The sequence below is a fragment of the Folsomia candida genome, unplaced genomic scaffold (genome assembly GCF_002217175.1).
Source record: "Folsomia candida strain VU population unplaced genomic scaffold, ASM221717v1 Fcan01_Sc002, whole genome shotgun sequence".
Lineage (NCBI taxonomy): Eukaryota > Metazoa > Arthropoda > Collembola > Entomobryomorpha > Isotomidae > Folsomia > Folsomia candida.
This window is the reverse complement of record NW_019091194.1, coordinates 8,455,310-8,476,296: the sequence shown is the minus strand read 5'-3', so window position 1 is coordinate 8,476,296 and position 20,987 is coordinate 8,455,310. Positions and strand designations below refer to the sequence as shown.

The following is a 20,987-nucleotide window of genomic DNA, read 5'->3' as shown; positions in this document are numbered from 1 at the left end:
TCGCCAAGTTGTTTGCAAGCAAAAAATGCTGTATGAAAATTTTCGGTAGACTTTTGTTGTTTATTCATCTTTTTCTCTAAATAATACTGATAACAAGACTGAATTGGTATACATCAACTCATTTAAAATAATTATGTATGAAAGAGTAATTAATCTATTGAATGATAATAGCTTAAACAATATGTATTACTATGTAATACGTCCCAAACAAGTGAAACAAGAAATATGCATATACATACACAGATTTTTTAAGTACATACCGTATTAACTTACTAATTTATTTACAATACACAAGATGTTCTGCTCAATAAATACATTGTAGTCTTGTGCATATTATGTATTTCAGGCAATCTCGTTGTTTTTTAAACAGCAAACCAAAATATTTATGAGGGCCCTCTTTAATTTTATCAATATTTTGAACTCGTTGTAACTTTGTTACATGAATGAAATAAATCACATTTATTGAAAATTCTAACAAAAAAATCAAGTCCATAAAAATTAGTTAAGTTAAATTAATAACAAAAAATATTAATAAGTACCAATCTCGAATAAATATACTAGCAAAAAATCTGCAACTATAACTATTAAAATTGAATAAGGTATAGGTATTATCTTATGTCACAAACACTACACATACAAATACAACGCATATTATTTTTTGGATTCGAGATATTTTACTTTTTGTGATGAAATTCTCCCAGGCATAACGTGCAACTCCAAGACCTGAATGCATTGAAAACCACATTTATTAATTTATGCACGTATGCTGCATTACTATTATTAGCACATACCCTTCGGGAGGTGCATCCAACTTGGGTACTAAACAGTACATATGATAACCGCGATCACAATCGTCACAGAACAATAATTGATCCTGAAAAAATACAAATAGAATTATAAAGGCAAAAATTTTTTCAAAGCGACTATTTATGTTAATAATTTACGTCATTGTCTGAGGTGCCACATAGTGAGCAGCACTTGCATTCAATGCTACAAAAAAATAGAGAAATTTAATCCGGCACCAAATACTTGGTCATATTTTTGCCGTCCATCCAATTTTGTAATGGTACTTACCATTGCCAGCGATACTTTTTGACGGAGATGATCATGTTGTTTGTAAATTGCAAACAAGTCGGATGACCTATGTGAATTATTGTTTAATATTAATATGAATTAAGAATTAAAATTACTATTCTAGAAAATGAGCAAAATTATAACGAATTACTACCAGATTGGTAGTGCTGAAATTACCTGACCGTCCACAATCAGAACACGACACCAGTTCTTCGGGGATGCCAGATTTTTTATTTTCAACAGCATCCCCCAAACAAAAGTCACAGTAAGGAGATGGTGGCACCCGAGGCTTTCCGTCATCCATTTTTCTTGGGAAATTTGGGTCGTCTGTTACTGGTCCTCCTGGGCCACCTCCTGAATTTGAAGGCCCAGAAGAAGACACACCCCCTGGACCAGGATGATTCATTCCTCCCGGTTGAGGATGGTTTCCTCCACTTGATCTGTGCATAAATAAGGGAAACCTTTATAAACTTGAACTAGGACTATGATATGTAGAATAATTTTTTCATAGAAATAATTGGTATCATCGACATGCCCTGGATGTTGCATAATTGGAGGTCTTGAACCCATGGGGCCCCCCATAAGTCCGGGATGACTACCCGCATGAGGATGTTGTTGTTGCTGTTGGGGTGGCTGGGAAGACATGCCTTGCTGCTGATGATGATAACTCCCAGGAGGGGGCATGTTGCTGCCTGGTGGAGGTTGATGATGATACATTTGGTGATGTGGTGGCATATGTGGCTATTGAGTTAAATTTCAGTTTAAGTGCATGGAAGTATGCTTTATGAATTATTGCACAGTGCTCGACTTACGTGAGGTTGCTGAGGTACCAAATGGGGCGGGGGAGGATGGTGGTGATGCTGGTGCATCATTGATGGTGGAGGCATTGGACCCATTCCCATGTGATGTGACGGTGACATGGGCTGCTGGGGTTGAAGTGTTGGAGGCATCGGTTGTTGAGGGTGAAGAATCGGTGGGGGCATATTTCCTCCTCCTCCGCTTCTTCGTCTTGAAGCTGCAAAAATTTAATACAACGATTATAGATTGATCGTTATTAATATTGGGCTACCATAAAATCAAAGAGTACTATCATTGCATAAACAATTTGGACTAACCTTCAGACAAGAAGAAGATGAAATTTCAATGAAAGTCCCTTAAGGAAAGGAAGTCCGAAGGAGTCCAAACTGCCTATGCAACTCAATAACGAATAATATCGCAAAAAGCCAAGTAGTGGTTTAACCGTAAAATGCAGTCTTTATTCATAACGTATTTTTCGACAACAAACCAATGCAGAAGAACCAACTAACTAGTAACTATCTAGTATCTTCAGTCAGGCAATCTATTTCTATAAAATGCTTAATATACATGATAATAGGTATAATATGTGCTGTGCAATTAGAAAGGAAATCTGTTAAAACTTTGTAATACTAGGAAAGTAATAATAATAAATTTATTATTATTATTATTATCATCGGATAATTGGAAATCGTCTACTAAGCAAGTCAATTATGCATATGTTCTTGATTATTTACCTACACACATACATACATAAATATGTACATACAGTAGTTGATTGAATCCAAACTAACTAATTAAACGTATGTATATAGCACCTCATTTTTAATTATTATTACTAAACTTGTAGTCAAACTTCAAGACCATTTATCATGGAAATGTCCATATCATTTATAATTATTAGGTATTGAAAATTGAAACCGAGAATGACTTTTGCGCATCACATGAATTAGTCAGTATTATTTAAATTTGAAATTACAATTCATCTCCCATATCCACTCTATACCACTCATGGAAATAATCGAACCAGCAATAGAACGCAAAAATTTCCAGTGCACGAAGAAAAATAGGATAGTTCAGTCCGAAAACAAAACAGTGGCTTTATCAGCTTCATAATAATAGACGACAGACTTCAGTCTTTTTCGTTTCTGAATATAACTGCACTCGAATGGATTACTACTACGAATGATTCAATTTGGTCATGTCAGACTTTTCTTTGATAAAGAAACCACTTTCCATGTAGATAGATAGCGTACAAAAAAGGATAACCACCACTATCAAATTCTTTTTACTGCACCTAAACATTTAAATCTTATACTGATTGAATTTGTGTATACAAATTATATTTTAGACTAACAACGGAAAATAATCCTTGTAATCAGTATGCAAACTAAACAAGTTCAATTTATCATAAATTCAAACATGTTATATAAAAATTTTAAAAGCACCTCCCACTGCTGACTAGCCCACATCATTAAACCAACATATTTACTTATCAGAGGTCCTATAATTTTTCCAACCCCTTCAAAACAGCAAGGCAATGGTTGTCATTCATAATTATGTTTCAATCACAACTCAGCTATTAAATAATTTAAAAAAAACCTTGGTTTAACCACTTGAGCTGACTAATAAAACTAAATGATTTCGCCAATACCCATTGTGTATTATATTATTATAATGGTTACTCACAATTGGTTCCAGCATTATTATAATTAATATCGTTACTTTAACGTATTAATCCAGTCAATCGATATTATCATCATCATTATATATATCGACAAAAAGGCAAGATTTCGATTGTTGTATGGATGAATATCCTGTCTACTATCAAGTGCATTATAATATGAGAAAGTAAAAGAAGTGCGCGTGTGAAAATTGCGTTAGGATCAGCAACAGATCAAACATTAAATTAAATCGAGATTTTAACGAAAAACCAATCTACAGAATTGAGATTCTGGTCAAAATGAATAAAATTTAGATTTGCGGAAAGGACCTTCATCGCCACCACGCTTATCCATATCCATTTCTTCTTCATCGTCTTCCTTTTCTTTGTGAGAGTGAGTATAATGATAAGTTAGTCCTGGGCGTGTCTTATACCTCGCTCCGCATACTGTATGAAAAATTACCCATTAGCATCATCACTTAGCACATTCTACAATAAATAAAATGTGTTTCTTGAATCAATTGAAAATAGCTTACAATCACAAGCAAATGGTTTTTCCGAGTCGCCAATAGGGTCGTACGTGATCTTTCTTCTATTCTTATTCTGTTGCTAAAAAACGAGTATTGATTGCGATTAAATTATAAATCAAATCTCATAAAACTAAAAACATCCCAGGTCACGTCTGGTTCACTTACACGAGGAGTCTTTGCGGGGGTCTTCTTTTTCTTTCTCTTGCTGCTATAACTTTCCTCATAATCGTAATCAGAGTCAGCATCGGGTTCATCAAATTCTCCAGCATCTGATTTAAAAAAACAATTGATATGATGTGATTGAAAATCCTAATACCTTTGATCGCGCCGTAACAATAACATGCCAATAATCTATTTAATCATATTTATAATTTTTTACGACACAATAGTTTGTCATCATAACACATTTTTTATATTATTATATATTCATATATCGAAAATTTTAGTCACGTACCTGGCACATCAAGCTCGTCGTAAAACCAATCTTGCTTTGTGATCTCTGGATCAGGTTTTGGCGTCTCCTTGTTGCTGCTCTCTTGTTCTTGTTGAATATTCGTCGGATTTCCACAACTTGCACCACCACCCCCTGCACCTCCAATCATTGGCCCTGAGGTACTAGAAGGAATAGGCCCAACACCACCACTTGAGCCACTACTTGGACCAGCTGTAAAGGAGGAGTTTTCCAACAGAGCTCCCGACGATGGCCCCTCTCCGCCATCGCCATTTTCTTTCCGAAGATTAAACCTTGGCTGCATAAAATTGTGGAGATACTGTCTCCGCTTCTTTTGCCATCTCTTTGAAGGATATGTGTAAATTTGACCCTCCTTCATACCAGGGAGAATAAACACAATTAAAATTATTGTAATTGCTTGAAGTATTGAAGCGTGAATAAATGAATTAAATTGTACCTTCATGCCAGGGAGGCGTTGGTGAGGTTCCATAAACAGATTAGAGTGGTTTTGGGCAACGCCTAATACACGGTGAGCACATTTAATCGAATTAGTAAACCAAGCACTCTATTTTTGTATTGCCATTAATATCTCAATACTAAATTACCAGTTTGATTATCCAAAAACGGCAGTCGCATCGTCCGTTCTGCGCCAAGCCTGGAATTGAATTGCGCCGCATTTTCCACCATTTCTTTGTAACTTGGATCATTGAAATATCTGAAGAAAAATAAAATAACAACATTAATACCTGATGTTAGATCATCTCTACATTCAGCGTATTCATAATTCAACAATGACGGATTAATTGGAGTTATTTCCATTAATTCCATTCCAATCTCGTCATTTTGAACAAAACCCGACTTACCCTTGGATTTTCCGAATGACTTCCGGATTCACAGTAATTTCCAAGCCAGCCATGTCGTTGTAGCTGTTTTGTTGATTAGTTGATAGTGAATTATTTCATCACGTCATACTTCGTATATTTCAAATGTCATCTTATCACTCGTCAAAAATAAAGATAATCCACCCACTTCGTCCGTCCGTCCGACGAGGCGACTAGAGCTGTTTGTTGCTTTGCTGAATGAAACCAGATTTTGGCGTTCGTGTCCCATTCACACACAACGTCAATAGCAGCAGGCGCATCTCCACCTTATCATTTGTGGACTTATCATCATCATCATAACTAGTTGTCTTTAATTTTTGATCATTGTTAAACAAAAACATTTGTTTAATAATTCCATAAAAATAAAAACCGTAATATTGTTATAATAACTTTATAGATTCCAATCATTTCTTTAGTCTCTCATTTGTTTTAATCAAAATTAACCCGGCTTAAGTTAAACTAAACATGTCCCTACTGATAATTATAGATAACTTGATAGGTGCAATTAATATCTAGCAAATCGATTATCGTCTTACACCGATTGGTGGCGAGTTTGGCTTGAGAGGTGGAGTTGAGATTTCGGATTTTTTCATGCCGCCAGCAGCAGTGAGCGACCGTTACTACACTGCCCAGCTTTTTATACACTCACATTTGTTCAACTACGAATGCAACCCAAAATTGAAGGCACACAAAATTTAAATTTCTGGTGACATTTGACGAAACGTGAGCAAATTATGGAGTCGTCAGGCTGGGAATTGCACAAGGGTAAGTATGAAGCAAGCACTGATTAATTGCCCTCGTAAACATATATTATGAGTTCGGACGGAGTTATCAGTCACTTCAATTAAATTATACCCACTTTTATAGAGAATATCCAGCCGCTATGTTCAGGACGGAACATTTCGTTACTGAAGCAGTCACTCGATACGTCTAAAAGCATGGCTGATCATGAACAAGATATTGAGCAGCAGTTAAGGTCAGTCGAACAATACTTTTAGAAATATAAATATTATAATATGCCTGTAATTTGTAAGTCGAATTAAAATCACAGGAATTATTTACTCATTACTCATTATTATATGTTGTAATAAAATAAATGATACTTACAATTAGTTTTTGGAAATACCACACAGAACTGAATTGACGTTCCCTTGCAATTATATAAAATCTTGAATTGCAATATTTAACCATTTTCTAATTAATTACACTTGATTATGTAGTGAATTGGAAAGCAATGTACAAAATTATTCCGGAGATGACCCAATCGAACCCTATTTGGCACTTATTCGTTTCTTGGAACATCAATGTGTTCATACTATTACGTGGAAGAAATCCTTATCTAATGCAAGAATGGAGTGTTATAAGAAGTTTTATGACAATTCACTTTATAAAAATGATAAACGATATGTGGAAGCAATTGTAAAATGTGTAAGTGTCATAACCCTCTTGTATAACTCTACGATTAAGTTTAACTAAAAGTATTAATTTTTTCGTTTTAGTTAAATGATGCAGTTCCTGATACCAGTAGTCGATTAAACTTGTTGCTTGTTGCTCTGAATAAGAAGGAAATTGGTACAAGTGTAAGCCAAATGTATATTGTCATCGCTGATCATCAAGAGTCTCTTGGAATGAAGAATGAAGCTCGTCAAACTATGAAGCGTGGGATAACGAAGGACGCTCAACCAATTGAAAAATTACAAGAAGCAATTTCGTGAGTTGTAGAAGAGAAAAATAATATTACATGAAATAACACATCTAAAAGTAAATTGTTTCGATTCTAATTTTGTTTAATATATTTTCTCGTTGTTACAGTGAACTTGAGTTTAGGATAGCGAGAGATCTTGCAAAATCTATGAATGTGGGACCACAACCGAGCTCCAATAGGAATTTTGGAAGTTCCGTTCCCGTGCATGGAGAAAAAAATGATGCGCCAGTGTTTCGAAACGACTTAAAGCCAGCTATACCTGTGATGGAGCGCCAAGCATCTATTTCCAAGCTTCATCATCAGGTTACGTCTAAAAGTAACCTTCCATTGTATCAAACTGTAATTAATCTAAATATGATTTTATTTACTTTATTTCTTACCTGAAAATAACCTCAATTTTATCGATACGTTGATTTTCAGGAAACCGAAAATGACCACCCTACTGGTACTCCTTCCTCGTCCTCAAGTGTTGGTTTCAATATTGTTGAACAAGTTGTGGGGCCCAAGTTTGACAAAGAAAATCATCAGAAACCATCGAAATGGAACAAGCCCAATGTTGTAGTTGAAACAGACTCACCGGAAATGAGAGAATTTGAAGCACCGCGTGAAAAAATTGCCAGTAGGTTAATGTTTTGTGATTATATTATAATATATTTGATTGTATACAGTAGCGTGTCTTGAATTTCTAGTTTATACCGAAGATTCCGTAGATGACAAACCCACACGCCCAATGATAGTACAGGAAGGTATACTCAAAGAAAGGAAACCCTGTAGTGTATTAGGACCTGAATTGCAATCCACCTCGTCTTTGGCATTGGCTGGGACACTAAACAATAAGCAATCTGTAATTGCTGATGTAAATGGCACAGTAGATGTGTTATCAACTATCGAGTTGGCTCCAATGATAATCCCAAATGCTTGCTTAAAATTCAGTAGATCGGTAATTATATTAATTCTCTAGTTATATTAGGTCTTTCAAGAAACATTAACAAGCGTATGATAACGCTATCTTATTTGTTACGTTAATATATAGATGCTGTCTAGTGGGAGACCTGCCTCATTTGAACATCGAAAAAGGAACGCGTGGCTAAAGAGTAATCAAGACCGTGAAATCATTGCTCGACTGAAAAATGATAGAATGCAATTAGAAGAAAAATTGATCAAGGTGGAAAGAGATTTTGAACAATTGTGCGAAGTTGAACAGAGTCTACGCGAGAATTTCGAAACGGAATTGAAGCAGAAAGCTATCAAAGAAGCACAGTGGGAGCAACAACGATATTCATATAACGACACGATTCTTCGACTGACGACGGAATGTAGTGAACTAAAAGATTACGTCCAACAATTGGAGCTCCATCAGAAAGAATTTATGAACATCTTGGAAGAGGCGAAAACTCGTCATTGGCAAGAGCTAGAAAAACTCAAGGCAAATCATGCTTCACAGATTAAAGAGTTGACTTTGCAACTGCAGCAACAATCTGCTCCATACCAAGCATCCACCACCACTACTAACAATATAACTACAGAGTGCAATTCTAATTCCGCAGGTAGATAAATATATTGTAATGAAATTTTTAGTTGCAATTGTGTATTAAAAAACTTTAATTTGAAATCTAGGTGATAGGCAATACTCATCCTCGTCCAATGAAAACGAATGCACCTATATTAAGGCCACACAGCAGCAACAACAACAACAAATGTCCCACTACTCATCCATGGCAGTTCCTTCGGATAAACTAATGAATGCAACTGGTATGAGCTATATGGAAAGTTTTATGGCTCCACCCTCTCATGCCGACCAGACCTGCAACAACTTTGTCGAAATCAGCATCAATCGTGACCCCTCCTTCAACGCTAGTGTTAGAATGAGTGGAGCAACTACTGTATACGGATGGAATGAAAAGACACGTTTTTGTCGCAACACTTCTGATGATGTTGATGAAGATTCTCCACTAACAAGGGATACTGATATAAGAATGAGAGACAGTAACGCAACCAAGAACGACACCGCCCCCAGCTTTGGTGCAGTGATGTTACCACCTCCATCCGTGTCCAAGAAATTTGTACTGTACGAGAGTATTTCAGACTCTAATCCCTCTTCGAAATTAAAGAAACCAGATAATCCTCAATCTGAAAAGCCGCAGGGTATAGACTTTCGATATCTATCTGAAAACATTGCACCTCCGCCTCATCCTGTCAAAGAAATTGATCAGAAACGCTCAGATAACTATGTACTGAATAGGCGATCGACAAGCGTTAGTGCAAGAATCGCTGAAATTGAGGCAATTTCGAATGCAGCTGACGTCCTTGTAAGCTTAATAATAAATATTATTTTACGTTAAATTAATAAATTAATTACCATCATCAAATGTAAAATTAGTAATTATTCTAATTTTGATTTGCTGCTTGTTTTAATAAAGGAGGAGATCCGACCAATTCGTCATTCACGTGCTACTTCCCAAGAAAACTTAGCTACTGACTTCGTAGGACAAACTTTTGTTCATCCTGCTGCACCACGCCGAAACATGCTTCCACTTACTGGAAAGAAAGATGGCAAGTTTGATGATGATGCTGATGATGAAGAGCCACCGTTCGAACCTTACGTTGGGCGTTCCAGACCTTCTGTTTATGAACCCTACCGTCCTCCAGAGTTACCCTTTGACACCTCCAATCTAACTTCCGCCCTGCAACTTGGTCCCCCACCACTATTGAATTCGACTCCAGAGAGGTTTTCTGGAGGGACGCGACGATTACATTCTGATGGAATGTTTGCTGGAAACTATGTTCACACCCAACGAATTCCTTCCATGACCATTGGAGAAATCGACGGACCTATGTCACCCGAGAATGAGGCTCGAAGAATAAGAGAAAGTATGGACTGGATGCAGGATAGAATGCAGCGTCTTGGGGAGATTCGTGACCATCCGATTCGTGATATCAGCGAATCGATGCAATTGTAATTCAACCAAAGCTCATTTGAATGGTTTTGTATTTGTATGTGTATGTACTAATCTCTCCTGAATAATTATTTAGGAATCTGAGTCCAATACAGGAAACCTCCAAAGAAAACAGATCAGGTTGTACGACTTCAAGTAGTTCTGGAAACATGACCTCGACGCGCGGTGGGGCAACCATTTCGGGTGTTTCAATGTTTACAAGTTCACGTTCCGTGTCTGGAGGGCAGCGATCCACTAGTTCATATCGATTTACACAAAACTAAGACAACTCGACGGATAACTATTATTACGAATGAGGTATACAAATTGTGTTCTTGTTCTATTCCAACTATTAACTGCCAACAATGCTCTCTACACATCTTTATCGATTTATTTACGTTCTACTTGTTTTTACAATTTTGTAACACCTATGTATCTATTTTTATTTTAATGTTATGTGTACACATTTTATGTACACAAATTGTGCAACACAATGGCATAATCCTCGCTCTATTTTACTTTAAATTATTGTACACTATAAATATGCCCAAATCAATGGGGAATTATGTATAAAAGAGAGAATGCAAAATAACATAGTTTTCCAATTAATAATCATCACATTTAATTTGTCATTTTGTCATTTTATCATGGAAAATGCATGAGAAAAATAGTTGACAGAAATGGTTCAGACGCCACCTCGTTAGCTCTGGCTCAACTACTCATCGCCCCTTCACATTTATTGCGGAGCACATTCTTCTTTCTGCCTGCTGCGTTGAGGAATCGATTGGGTCAGTTGAAGTCTGTCTCTGTAGTACGTTGCACGACGAAAAAGTTGTTTTTGAAAGGTAAGTCTTATTATTATTATTTCTTAACTTTAATTTCAAGTACTTTTTTCATTCATCTGAGCACAATTAAATAGACCAAGACCTTACCTTCACTCTTTTCACAAATATGTATACAATGTAAGAACTAACGTAACGTAACATTGATGAGATTGATATCTGTTCTAATTTGATGTTCAATTTTAATTTTTTAGAATTTGTCTTTGAATTTTAAGAATTCAATTTTTAGATAAAATTTAGTTAACACCTTTCCCAGCTAGGAGCTAAAAATCAGAAATACAGATCAAGTGTCTAAATTTTGCACATTTTACCAAACACCAAAGGTGCTGCTGTGTGCTGGTGAAGGTATTGCATCAGTTACTAACATTCTTTTTAAATTATTATGGAAGGATAATCTAGTACCGCTGTGCTGTAGTGGTTGATGGTAGGCAATTATTGGTATTTGTATTTCTAAAAGTTGGGCACTTTATACAAGAACATTTTTTAAAGAGGAATGACAAGAAAGAAACATAACTTTGTTAAGAATTGCGTATTGTATATTTCATTGAAATTGTTAGTGTAGTAGGTCGATAATAAATATAATTCCAGCAATCACTGCGCTTTCCCAATAATTTGTCCTCGTCCCTTCTTCGATGGTGAATTTGTGACTCCATTGTTAATTGTGTTTAATTAAATCAAAATGATTGTTTCCAGGTTAAACAATTGAAATTGGACCACCTTGAAGTTGGAATTTGAATTTGAGTCTTGCCTTGTTTGTGGAACGAAAAATAATTCGACATTGCCTTTGGCCTGCTGAAAAGACAGGGCTTTTGATTCTGTGCGCCCCAATTTTGTGCGATTTTAGTTCAATTTCAGTCATCTTATATGACTTTATTGAGAAGTACAGGTTAGTAAATTTCCTTCTCTCTTTATCTTCTAAAAAGTTGGAGCTTATAACTTGTCGAATTGCATATTTATTTACATTCTGATCTTGGCATTCATTTAAAACTTGTACATATATTCATTATGTGCAGGTCATTTAAACATAACACGTCATGAATGCAATAGAAAAGCAGAGATTCCAAAGCAGAAAATTATAAAACTAATTTTCTGTCATTTCACCCTCTGAACATTTCTTTCACTTCGACATACCATTCCACCCGAAATGAACTTGTCAAGTGTAATCCAAATAATCGCAATAATTTGGTTGTCCATTTTTAATTTGCCAAAAATGGTTTGCAAGTCTCGCTTAATGCCACAGTTTTGACTGGCAAGTAGTTTGTAACTCATTTTATGCCATAGTATTACCTAGCAAGCTAAAAATTTTCGTTTACAGGTTAAGGGCATTACAGGGGGGATAGTATGACTTGTGTATGCATACTTCGAACGAAGCGAAGTCGGTTTATCATGTATCTTCGCAATAAATTTGTATCGAGCTATGGTTATATGGTAAATTCTGATCAATCTATGCCATTATTGCCATTCCACCATAGTGGTGCACCACCATCAACAGTTCCAGTTTCGTAATTAGTGCAAGTCAGGAAAATTTTAATTCATTTCCTTCCTAGTGGACGTCCTTGGCTCATTTTTAGTGGACGCACGTTTAGTTACAACTGCACGTACTCCATAATGATTAATAGTACTAAATAATTTTCATATCATCCACATCATTCATAAATGCAGCTAGCTTGTAGCATAAAAGTGAGGAGGAAACCACAAGTTTCTATTTCTGTCTCTAGATTCTAGACTAAAATTTTGCTGCATTGCCTGAAATGAGACTCGAGTTTGGTTTGAATTTATCCTTACTCGCTCAAGTCTTCTTGCCCTGCGCGTTTTAGTTTTTTAGTTTTTTTACACCACCAAAGAATGAAAGAGAGTGGATACTTCTTGGTTGCAAACTTAGAAGCGCAGCGCAACGCAGCATAGAATTTTATAGTGAATGAATTCTTCATTGCGAAAGAGCAATGTCTTTACTTCCCTCTCTCTTAAAAGACAAAATTGCTGCAGTGCAGTGGCAAATAATAAATCAATGGATTAATTTAACTTGAAGTTAACGAATGAATATTACATGTTGTAGGTTTGTTTCGTAGTTTTACTTTATTAACTCCAATGAAATGAACGAAAAGAAAATGTACAGAACCACAAAATGATCAGCTTGGCGTCAATACATATGCATAGTACATGTATAGTATAATTACCAGGTTGACACTACTCTACTTTGTTTGTTGAGCAATAGTGTAGCTGTAGTGCAGCACAACTTTGTTGATATAGTCTGTTTTTGTGTGCATATGATGGATGAAACAGAGTATTTATATAGTAAATGGCAATTTCTCCCGTTACAACAATTACCAGTTGAAAAGCTTTGGAAGTTTTGCCCTGCACTCAAAGGGCGAATAATAATTCAACCTGTGACGCTGTGAATGTATTTTTAGACTGTCCGTTCAGTTCCATCTCTGATTCTCATCCACTAAAAAGATAACGATATATAACATTGGGCAGACGAAAATTTGCGAGATGTGCATATTGTGCATGCAGAATAGAGACATGTTTTTGGCAATGATGAAGCCATGGAATATGTACTATAATGGATGAACCATTTACTACACTCCTGTCGGCCCTACTGATCCTGAGAGGATGATACAGACCACTCGTTTAGACTCTGGCTGAACCATATTTTGACCATATTATTGCACCAAATCCACCAACAAAATAGTGCAATAGCAAAGCCGCGACCATCAACTATAGCATTACAATTCGTATTCGTATCATTATTAATATTATTCTGGCGAATTCCTAATTAGATAGAGAAGTGCCAATTTTAATCATCAACATGTAGATACAAATGAATATGAGATTTGCATTAAATATCTCATGGAGATAAGATAATTAGCCAATAGTATGTGGTACCATTCATTATACACAAACTGCAACAAGTAAATACTATATTTACTTATATTTTTTGGATAAGTTAACATTTAAAATTGTTGACAATTCGGTTGAGAGTTCAACAAGAAAGGGCAAATTAGACTTGATTGGTTTTCGATGTGACAGACATGGACATTAATTCAAGTTCATGTCAATGCTTACAATGTTAGCGAATGACAATTTAGAAACTTGACTTACATAGAAATTAAATTCTAATCTAACTTGGAAAGATTTAAAAGTTTAGAGCACTGTTTTAAATTAGTGAAATATACAAATTTTAATCACTTCAAAATTGACTGCCCACCCGAGATGCTGCCCGAAATATATCCCTAATATTTTTAGCATGCAATTTTGAAAATTTGGTGAGAAACATATTTGTCTTTATAGTAACGAGTCTATGGTTGTAGACTTACTGGAGCCTAACAAGTCTCCATTAATATTACAAGCACGGAGATATAAGAAAACAAAAATAAATTATTACGCGTGTCGCGTGCTTCCAATTTAAACTTGTTAGATCAAATTGGCCAACCAGTTGCACATTCGCGTATGCATATGTCCTGTGGTAAGTTTCGTTAGCATTTGCAAAACTTTTTTTTTCACGTAATTCATAACAATTCTACTTATGTTCCATCCTGTTTATTTTCTTGAGAATTTTAACTCCTTTCCCCAATTGTATTTTGGAATTTCATTCAAATAGCATGTACCATACACGCATAGATGTGTTCCATACTGCGCATTGCTGGCTTGATTGAACACAAAAAGGATAGGTTAGGGACGCCGACGATGCAAATGGTTTAATTAATTTGGTCTTGGTTGGTGGATCAGTCAGACTAGAGCAAGAGCACGATATTTTGAACCATCATACTTATCATAAGACTAGTAATAATATTATCTACAGTTTGATCCTTCGTTCACGTTCTTCTCCAACCTTAACTAAATACTGCTGTCAAGTAGTGTCAAGGGTCTCATATTATTTTTGTAATTTTGTCACAGGGTTACCTGACTCCCTTGGGACGCCGTGTTCGCCAAACTCAGTCTTACATATAGACTCATGCAGTCGGTCGTTGATATCTTTTCAACGTCAGGAACCGATCGATTATAGGTAAAAATACAATAAAATAATTTTGTATATACGGATATATAAGGATACGTTTAATCTTACAACTTTTTTATTCTTGGGGTTTCAGATCTTCTAAATTTTCTAGCAGTCGTCACCGCAAATTACAACCATTGCGGCAATCTTGAAACCTCGTTATTGGACCATCTTGAGGTCCGGGAATCCGCACAACACGAACAGCAAAACAAGTTCAATAGTAGTCATTCGCACCTGCACCACGACGACGTCGCCTACTTTAACAACAAACTACGCGACGGGTGGCAGGAAACACCGCTACCAAAATTCGAGATTTTACAACCCACCTTTATCATATGATATTCAGTTTTTCAAATTATTTAATTCCCTTTCCTTTTGAATGCAAGTGATAAAGTGAGTGCCCTTCTTTTTGGCTAACTTACTGGGTCTTTTGATACTAACTTTTCATTTCATTTCCCAAAATAACTAAACATTTCTCTTACACAGTAGAAACAAAATTAGAATTTTCCTCAATTCTTGTCCCCAAAAATTGTCAACGTTTTACCACGTCTAATTAATTTTCGCATTACTACTTAAAAATTCACGTGTCACTTGGCTCTTCAAGCGAAAGAAATTACAAATAGATCACCTATTGAATTTTTATTGAGGTTGACAAAAAGATCAATCCAGGCTTCAATATGAGTCTCAACGTGAATCGCACCATTGCCGACGTCTTCTATCGGTACAAAATGCCCAAACTCCAAGCCAAGGTTGAGGGGAAAGGAAATGGAATTAAAACCGTCATTGTCAATATGGTGGATGTGGCCAAAGCGCTTGGACGTCCTCCAACTTGTAAGTATTAATGTTTGACTCTCATAACTTAACTTAAATTTTTATAACAATTTTATCTTTATCTCGATTTAATTACAGACCCGACTAAATATTTTGGCTGTGAGTTGGGTGCCCAGACCCAATTTGACTTCAAGGATGAACGATATATCGTGAATGGGTCGCATGAAGCCGTGAAGCTCCAGGATTTGCTGGATGGGTTCATTAAAAAGTTTGTCCTTTGCCCTGAATGTGACAACCCTGAAACAGTTTTGGGTGTACAAGCAAAAAAAGAAGTTCTCACCCAAACTTGCAAGGCTTGTGGATACAATGGAGTTATCAAAGGTGGGCATCGACTCATCAATTACATCATCAAGAACCCTCCAGGTAATACTATTTTCACAACATATAATTTCTTGTATATTTGTATATTATTAATGTTTGAAATTTCTGATAACGTAATTTGATTTTAAGCCTACGATATGAAACTATGAAGGCAATTTTACTTAAACATTTACATTAATTGGAGATGAAACAATTTCATATTTGCAGATACAAATCCGGCTACTCAAGGTGCATCCCTTACTCAACGGAAGCGCAAAGAAAAGGGGAAGGCTCAAAATGGAGGTGACAGCCCACGAGCTGAAGATGATGATGACGACTGGAATGATAACTGGGAAGATTCTAATGGAAAACAGAACGGAGACAATGACGATGACTGGTCTGTGGATGTAAGTGAAGAAGCTGTACGTCGGCGACAACAAGCTCTTAGCGATGGTGTGAAAGGGCTTACTGTTTCGGACGATCTGGAAAAACCTGAAAAGGATCGCATGGATATTTTCTACAAGTTCTTACAGTCCAAGATAAAATCTGACAATAAATTGGATGACAAGGAGCTTCTCAGCGAGGCTGAGCGATTGGATATTCGCCAAAAAGCGGCGATTGTGCTCGTTGAGTTGCTTTTGGACAGTAACATCATTCAGCAGGTATCTTAATTATCCATAATTTTGCCAATAAAAGTCTAAGAACGTGTTAAATGACAGTGATGTCTTAATATTTTTAATGTAAATTAATAGCTAAAGACCCATAGAGTGGTTTTCCTGCGATTTTGTCATCAGAGTTCCAAAGCCCAAAAATATCTAATTGGTGGAGTTGAGCAAGTCATCAACCAATATAAAGATAGCCTTCTTCCAAAAGTTCCGCTGATCTTCAAGGTAATTTTCACTGTAATTTAAAATAGAGTAAAAATTTCACTTGACCATCAAAACTCGGTGATTAAATATGTTATTCAGATCTGATAATAATTACGCTGATTGTAAACCTAAGGCAGACTATGAGAGAAAATACTAATACTCTAGTTGCCACTTGCTCTCTTGATTCTTGAATTATAAGTTTGACTTGACGACCCGTTAATTATTTCAATTTCAGGCTCTATATGACCAAGACATTGTTGAAGAAGAAGTGCTGATTGATTGGGATTCAAAAGTGAGCAAAAAATATGTCAGCAAAGAAATGAGCACCGATATTCACAATAAAGCGGCTCCTTTTATCAAGGTAAGCGATTCCAAGTATCCGTTTGATCATTTATGATTTATTAATCAGATCCCTTTAGACCCTAAATATACATCTACAGAAAACTTCTTCAGCAGATAACCATGAATAATCCCCCACGACTTCTTATCTACAAAACTTGAATTTGTTGACCTGTTGATACAATAAGGGTGGGACTGAGCAACTTTCTTAGTTTCCTTATCCACATAATCCTCTGGATTGAGACAGTTCTTCAGTTTCAAAAGGGACGGGATTAACGCACACATGTGAAGTATGAACTCCCATTTGTATCGATGATCTTCATGAACTAGTCCAACAGGGACAATTTTGTAGTCAGGGTGGTCACCTTTGTTCTTTTTGTAGTATGTTACAGGTTCCTGTCCGTTATTAAGATTGCTATGGACGTATGCACTTATCGCCTGACCAGCATATATTATGTACGGGTTAGACACAAAATACAAAGCTGCCAATTTGATTTCTTCCATCTTCTTTCCTCTCGCCAATAATGATCCAAGACTTTCTCCTGGGTTTGCTTTAATGAGAAATGGAATCTCCAATCCTGGCTCCATATTCTTTTCCATTCCTGTTGCTTCCTTCACCTTATCATGGATCTTGAGCACTAACCCATTTTCATCCATCTCATCCCTTAATTCTCGATAAGCCCCATTTGGAAAATTAATTGTTGTATTCAAACAGATGATTTTGATTGTTGTGTCTGGCCATAGCAGCATTTTAAAGAGAGTTGTTGTCTAAAATAATTATTTTGTCATTACAACAATTAACTTCATTATTTATATTATTATTAATATCACACCTGACGAGCAGCGTGTACTTTCATCATCTCGTCTTCATCATCGAAATAGCGTCGTCGTCCCTCGATTTCCACTAATTTTGGGGCTGGTTTATTTTCATCCAATCGTTGCTTGACATACAAATTCCAGACAGATTGCTGTACTTGATTACTAATTTGAATCTTCATCGCATCTAATGCATTTTTAGTTTTTCCTTCTTCATCGCCAGCATGGAATTTGAAGGATGCGATGACATGATATACGACGTCTTGTTTATAGTTGGCATCATCAGTAAACTCGCTTAAAACAAAACCAATTTGCCCTCCTTTGTGTATATCGCACTTAGGGATTTCCTCCATAACAGTTGAGCGAGTTCTCAAGCAATCTGAAAATAGGTTATAATGTTAACCTAACCCATAAGTTATTTGAATAATACAATAATTACTTGGATCATTGGCACAGATAAACTTGCCACCTCCAGTGGCATTAATTGGTCTGATTTTGAACAGTCCGTAATCTCTAGCGTCATTTGGCGGGTCGAACATCACTTTTGACTTTGTTCCAGGAACTAACTTCCCTTCAGGGCCGGCATCTCTAATTTTCTTTTCCGCAGCCTTTCTCTTATCAGCAGTTAGAATAAGCGTCTGCTTTATCCCAATCATAGCTGGTGGTGTACTAGGGGTGAGCTCAGAAATGGTTGATTGTTGCGATGACATAACTTCATCGTCGTCCTCTCTAGCCAAACTGCAGTAGAACTCTCGAAGTTTACTATCCCCACCATCTGTAACAAAACATTCAATGCATAAAATGGAACCATATAATATTTAATAATCCGTTTTACTCACCTTCTGAATCTTCCGACATTTTTCTTCTGGTATTCAAACTTGTCGCAAGTTTCCACCAGACTGGACATGGCCGGTCATCACGAGGGTCGATTGACCTATCTACATATCGATGACTCGGGTTTGTTGGTGGTGCTGGGGAATATCGCGTCCCATTAACTTTGCTTTCTACCATCATCCACTTCCTTTTCGATATCAATTTCTCCTCATCTTCATCATCGTCAGAATCATCATTGAGAAATCTGTTGAAAATTCACAATCAAAATTAATATGTACTTGAATATCATATAACTGCTATAATTGTGTTTCATGATTTACTTCAGTATCACTTCCTCATTTACATCACTCTTTTTCTTTTTGGGCTCTTTCTTTTTGGTACTGCTAGTGGGGGTGGCGTCTCTTTTTTTGGAAGATGTGGAAGGAGTAGCTAATGCCGGTTTTTTGGAAGATGATGAATCAGAATCCGATTCTGAATCAGTCATATTGACCTGAAAATATACATAATTGTCTGTATTAATGAAATTCACGAATCAATGTGTCTGTGAGAGTACTACTTACCTGTAGATTTATTAATGTTAATTAATTCTTCAATTAATATAATAAGCTGTTAATCCCTACAAAGAATGCACAAATGGAAGTGTATATTTGTGTATCTGCAATTTTGACTCACCGCACAGAGATTTCTATGTCTCGCTCTCTACCACACTGAAGACCACTAAACCAGGCCTTGTGGGGCAAAGTGAGGCATGTCTGGTGACAGGCTACGTTAATTGCAAAACTTTGATCAAACGAAATTATTGCTTGAAATGAGTATTAATATGAGATAAATATTGTATTTCATAGTGGCTCAAGGAAGCCGAAGAAGAGAGTTCTGATGATGCTCCTCCAAGTGACGATGATGATGTCGAGGTCAGTTTAAGTCATATATATTGGTTCTTGCTCAAATTAATAACTTTAATAGTAGGTCAATTTTTAATTATACATTTCTTCTTCCAGATCGAATATGACGACCGTGCAAAGATTTCCAGCATTCAAGCTCAGCCCAAACCACAACCTGATAAGCCGAAAGAAGAACTGGATGATTTGGACATTGACGCTATTTAAGCAATGGCATTCAAAATAATGGAATCACCAAAATTGATTGACACACTAACTACTCTCACTTACATTATCAAATCGAAAACAAGCAAACATACTGTACTCTGCTGATTATTTCCTACAATTACTTGCAAAGATCATATTCTTGAAATTTAATAGTTAATCTGCGACAACCACACGGCTTTACTAACAAGTTACAAATTTGGTCTGGTCACGCCTGTATTAATAAACTATATATTGACAATTAGGTATAGTTAGTCAATGTAATAAATCCACTGTTCGTTTTCCTGTATTAGTTTTGAAAACAATTCCTTGTCCTCTACACAGTTTTTTTTAATTTGACACCTGTACAAATTATTATCAAACATTTGGTTTATCTGTTTTTACTATGCATAACCATTGAAATACGATAACCCATGGGTGATAACTTCCCTGATTCATTTGTACTTATTTACTTACTACCAGATACCCGACTATGTGAACTTGAACATGAATTATTAGTTTTTGTTTAAACAGTTTTACATACTATATAATAATCATTCTTGAACACACTTACAGAAATCACTACTCTGTACTCGAAAATATTCTCAATCAATTAATTAATATTACGTAGTTTCATTTCGGGTTAGGGAAAACTTGTAATTGACCACATTTCAGAATCCTCATTTAATCTGTATTATACTTATGGGTTTCCTTATATATATATTACTTGTAAAATATATATCTTATAAAATTGTTCTTGCTTTAAAAAGCGTGTGTACTCTCGACACCACCCACCAGTAAGTAAGCCTCGTTGAATAAAAGGATATTCATTTGCAGAGAAACCAAAAGAGATTTTGTTGTACGCTCCATTGTGTTGAGGATACAAAATGACCTTATCATCTCTTGTCATAAATGCACATTGTCCAAATGTTGTAATGCAGACTGCAAATCACTGCAGTGTGTGTTTAAAAGGTTGGCATATTGCATTGGTTGCCCTCGTGACGTCACACACTCGAGTTGCGTTGAGTCAGTGGAGTTGAAT

The 20,987-nt window shown here is 36.0% G+C and overlaps 4 protein-coding genes across 8 annotated transcripts; 2 read left to right on the top strand and 2 right to left on the bottom strand.

The window, feature by feature from the left end:
• Window positions 1-44: 44 nt before the first annotated feature.
• LOC110845269 (zinc finger protein ubi-d4) lies at window positions 45-5,649 on the bottom strand. Its single transcript, XM_022091660.2, has 14 exons — window positions 5,377-5,649; window positions 5,119-5,228; window positions 4,971-5,032; window positions 4,517-4,886; window positions 4,228-4,331; window positions 4,069-4,141; window positions 3,863-3,979; window positions 1,887-2,089; window positions 1,610-1,815; window positions 1,252-1,514; window positions 1,075-1,141; window positions 945-990; window positions 792-874; window positions 45-723 (listed from the first exon to the last, which is right to left on the bottom strand). Exons 1-14 carry the CDS (start codon window positions 5,427-5,429, stop codon window positions 675-677), a joined length of 1,806 nt encoding a protein of 601 aa, XP_021947352.1. The 5' UTR covers window positions 5,430-5,649; the 3' UTR covers window positions 45-674.
• A 342-nt stretch (window positions 5,650-5,991) lies between these two features.
• On the top strand, window positions 5,992-10,647 carry LOC110845268. The gene is made up of 11 exons (XM_022091659.2): window positions 5,992-6,159; window positions 6,262-6,370; window positions 6,615-6,822; window positions 6,894-7,105; window positions 7,207-7,438; window positions 7,520-7,718; window positions 7,789-8,039; window positions 8,133-8,646; window positions 8,717-9,408; window positions 9,520-10,055; window positions 10,133-10,647. Exons 1-11 carry the CDS (start codon window positions 6,129-6,131, stop codon window positions 10,317-10,319), a joined length of 3,171 nt encoding a protein of 1,056 aa, XP_021947351.1. The 5' UTR covers window positions 5,992-6,128; the 3' UTR covers window positions 10,320-10,647.
• A 104-nt stretch (window positions 10,648-10,751) lies between these two features.
• LOC110842701 (eukaryotic translation initiation factor 5) lies at window positions 10,752-20,793 on the top strand. Of its 4 annotated transcripts, none has more exons than XR_004834156.1 (12): window positions 10,752-10,880; window positions 11,571-11,763; window positions 14,775-14,883; window positions 14,969-15,705; window positions 15,784-16,068; window positions 16,234-16,667; window positions 16,758-16,895; window positions 17,110-17,235; window positions 17,331-17,503; window positions 17,596-17,669; window positions 19,709-19,774; window positions 19,862-19,881. XR_004834156.1 is itself a non-coding variant. In XM_022088486.2 (11 exons), exons 5-11 carry the CDS (start codon window positions 15,552-15,554, stop codon window positions 19,967-19,969), a joined length of 1,311 nt encoding a protein of 436 aa, XP_021944178.1. In that variant the 5' UTR covers window positions 10,752-10,880; window positions 11,571-11,763; window positions 14,775-14,883; window positions 14,969-15,267; window positions 15,522-15,551; the 3' UTR covers window positions 19,970-20,793. The 4 variants fall into 4 exon arrangements, 2 of the variants coding, with proteins under 2 accessions (XP_021944178.1, XP_021944177.1); XR_004834157.1 differs by having other exon boundaries at window positions 17,315-17,503; XM_022088486.2 differs by lacking the exons at window positions 17,331-17,503; window positions 17,596-17,669 and having other exon boundaries at window positions 14,969-15,267; window positions 15,522-15,705; window positions 19,862-20,793.
• Window positions 17,251-19,702, bottom strand: LOC110842702. 2 transcript variants are annotated; one of them, XM_035848630.1, is made up of 6 exons: window positions 19,424-19,702; window positions 19,184-19,353; window positions 18,869-19,107; window positions 18,469-18,804; window positions 18,047-18,408; window positions 17,251-17,981 (listed from the first exon to the last, which is right to left on the bottom strand). In XM_035848630.1, exons 2-6 carry the CDS (start codon window positions 19,345-19,347, stop codon window positions 17,280-17,282), a joined length of 1,803 nt encoding a protein of 600 aa, XP_035704523.1. In that variant the 5' UTR covers window positions 19,348-19,353; window positions 19,424-19,702; the 3' UTR covers window positions 17,251-17,279. The 2 variants fall into 2 exon arrangements, with proteins under 2 accessions (XP_035704523.1, XP_035704522.1); XM_035848629.1 differs by having other exon boundaries at window positions 19,184-19,702.
• Window positions 20,794-20,987: the final 194 nt, after the last annotated feature.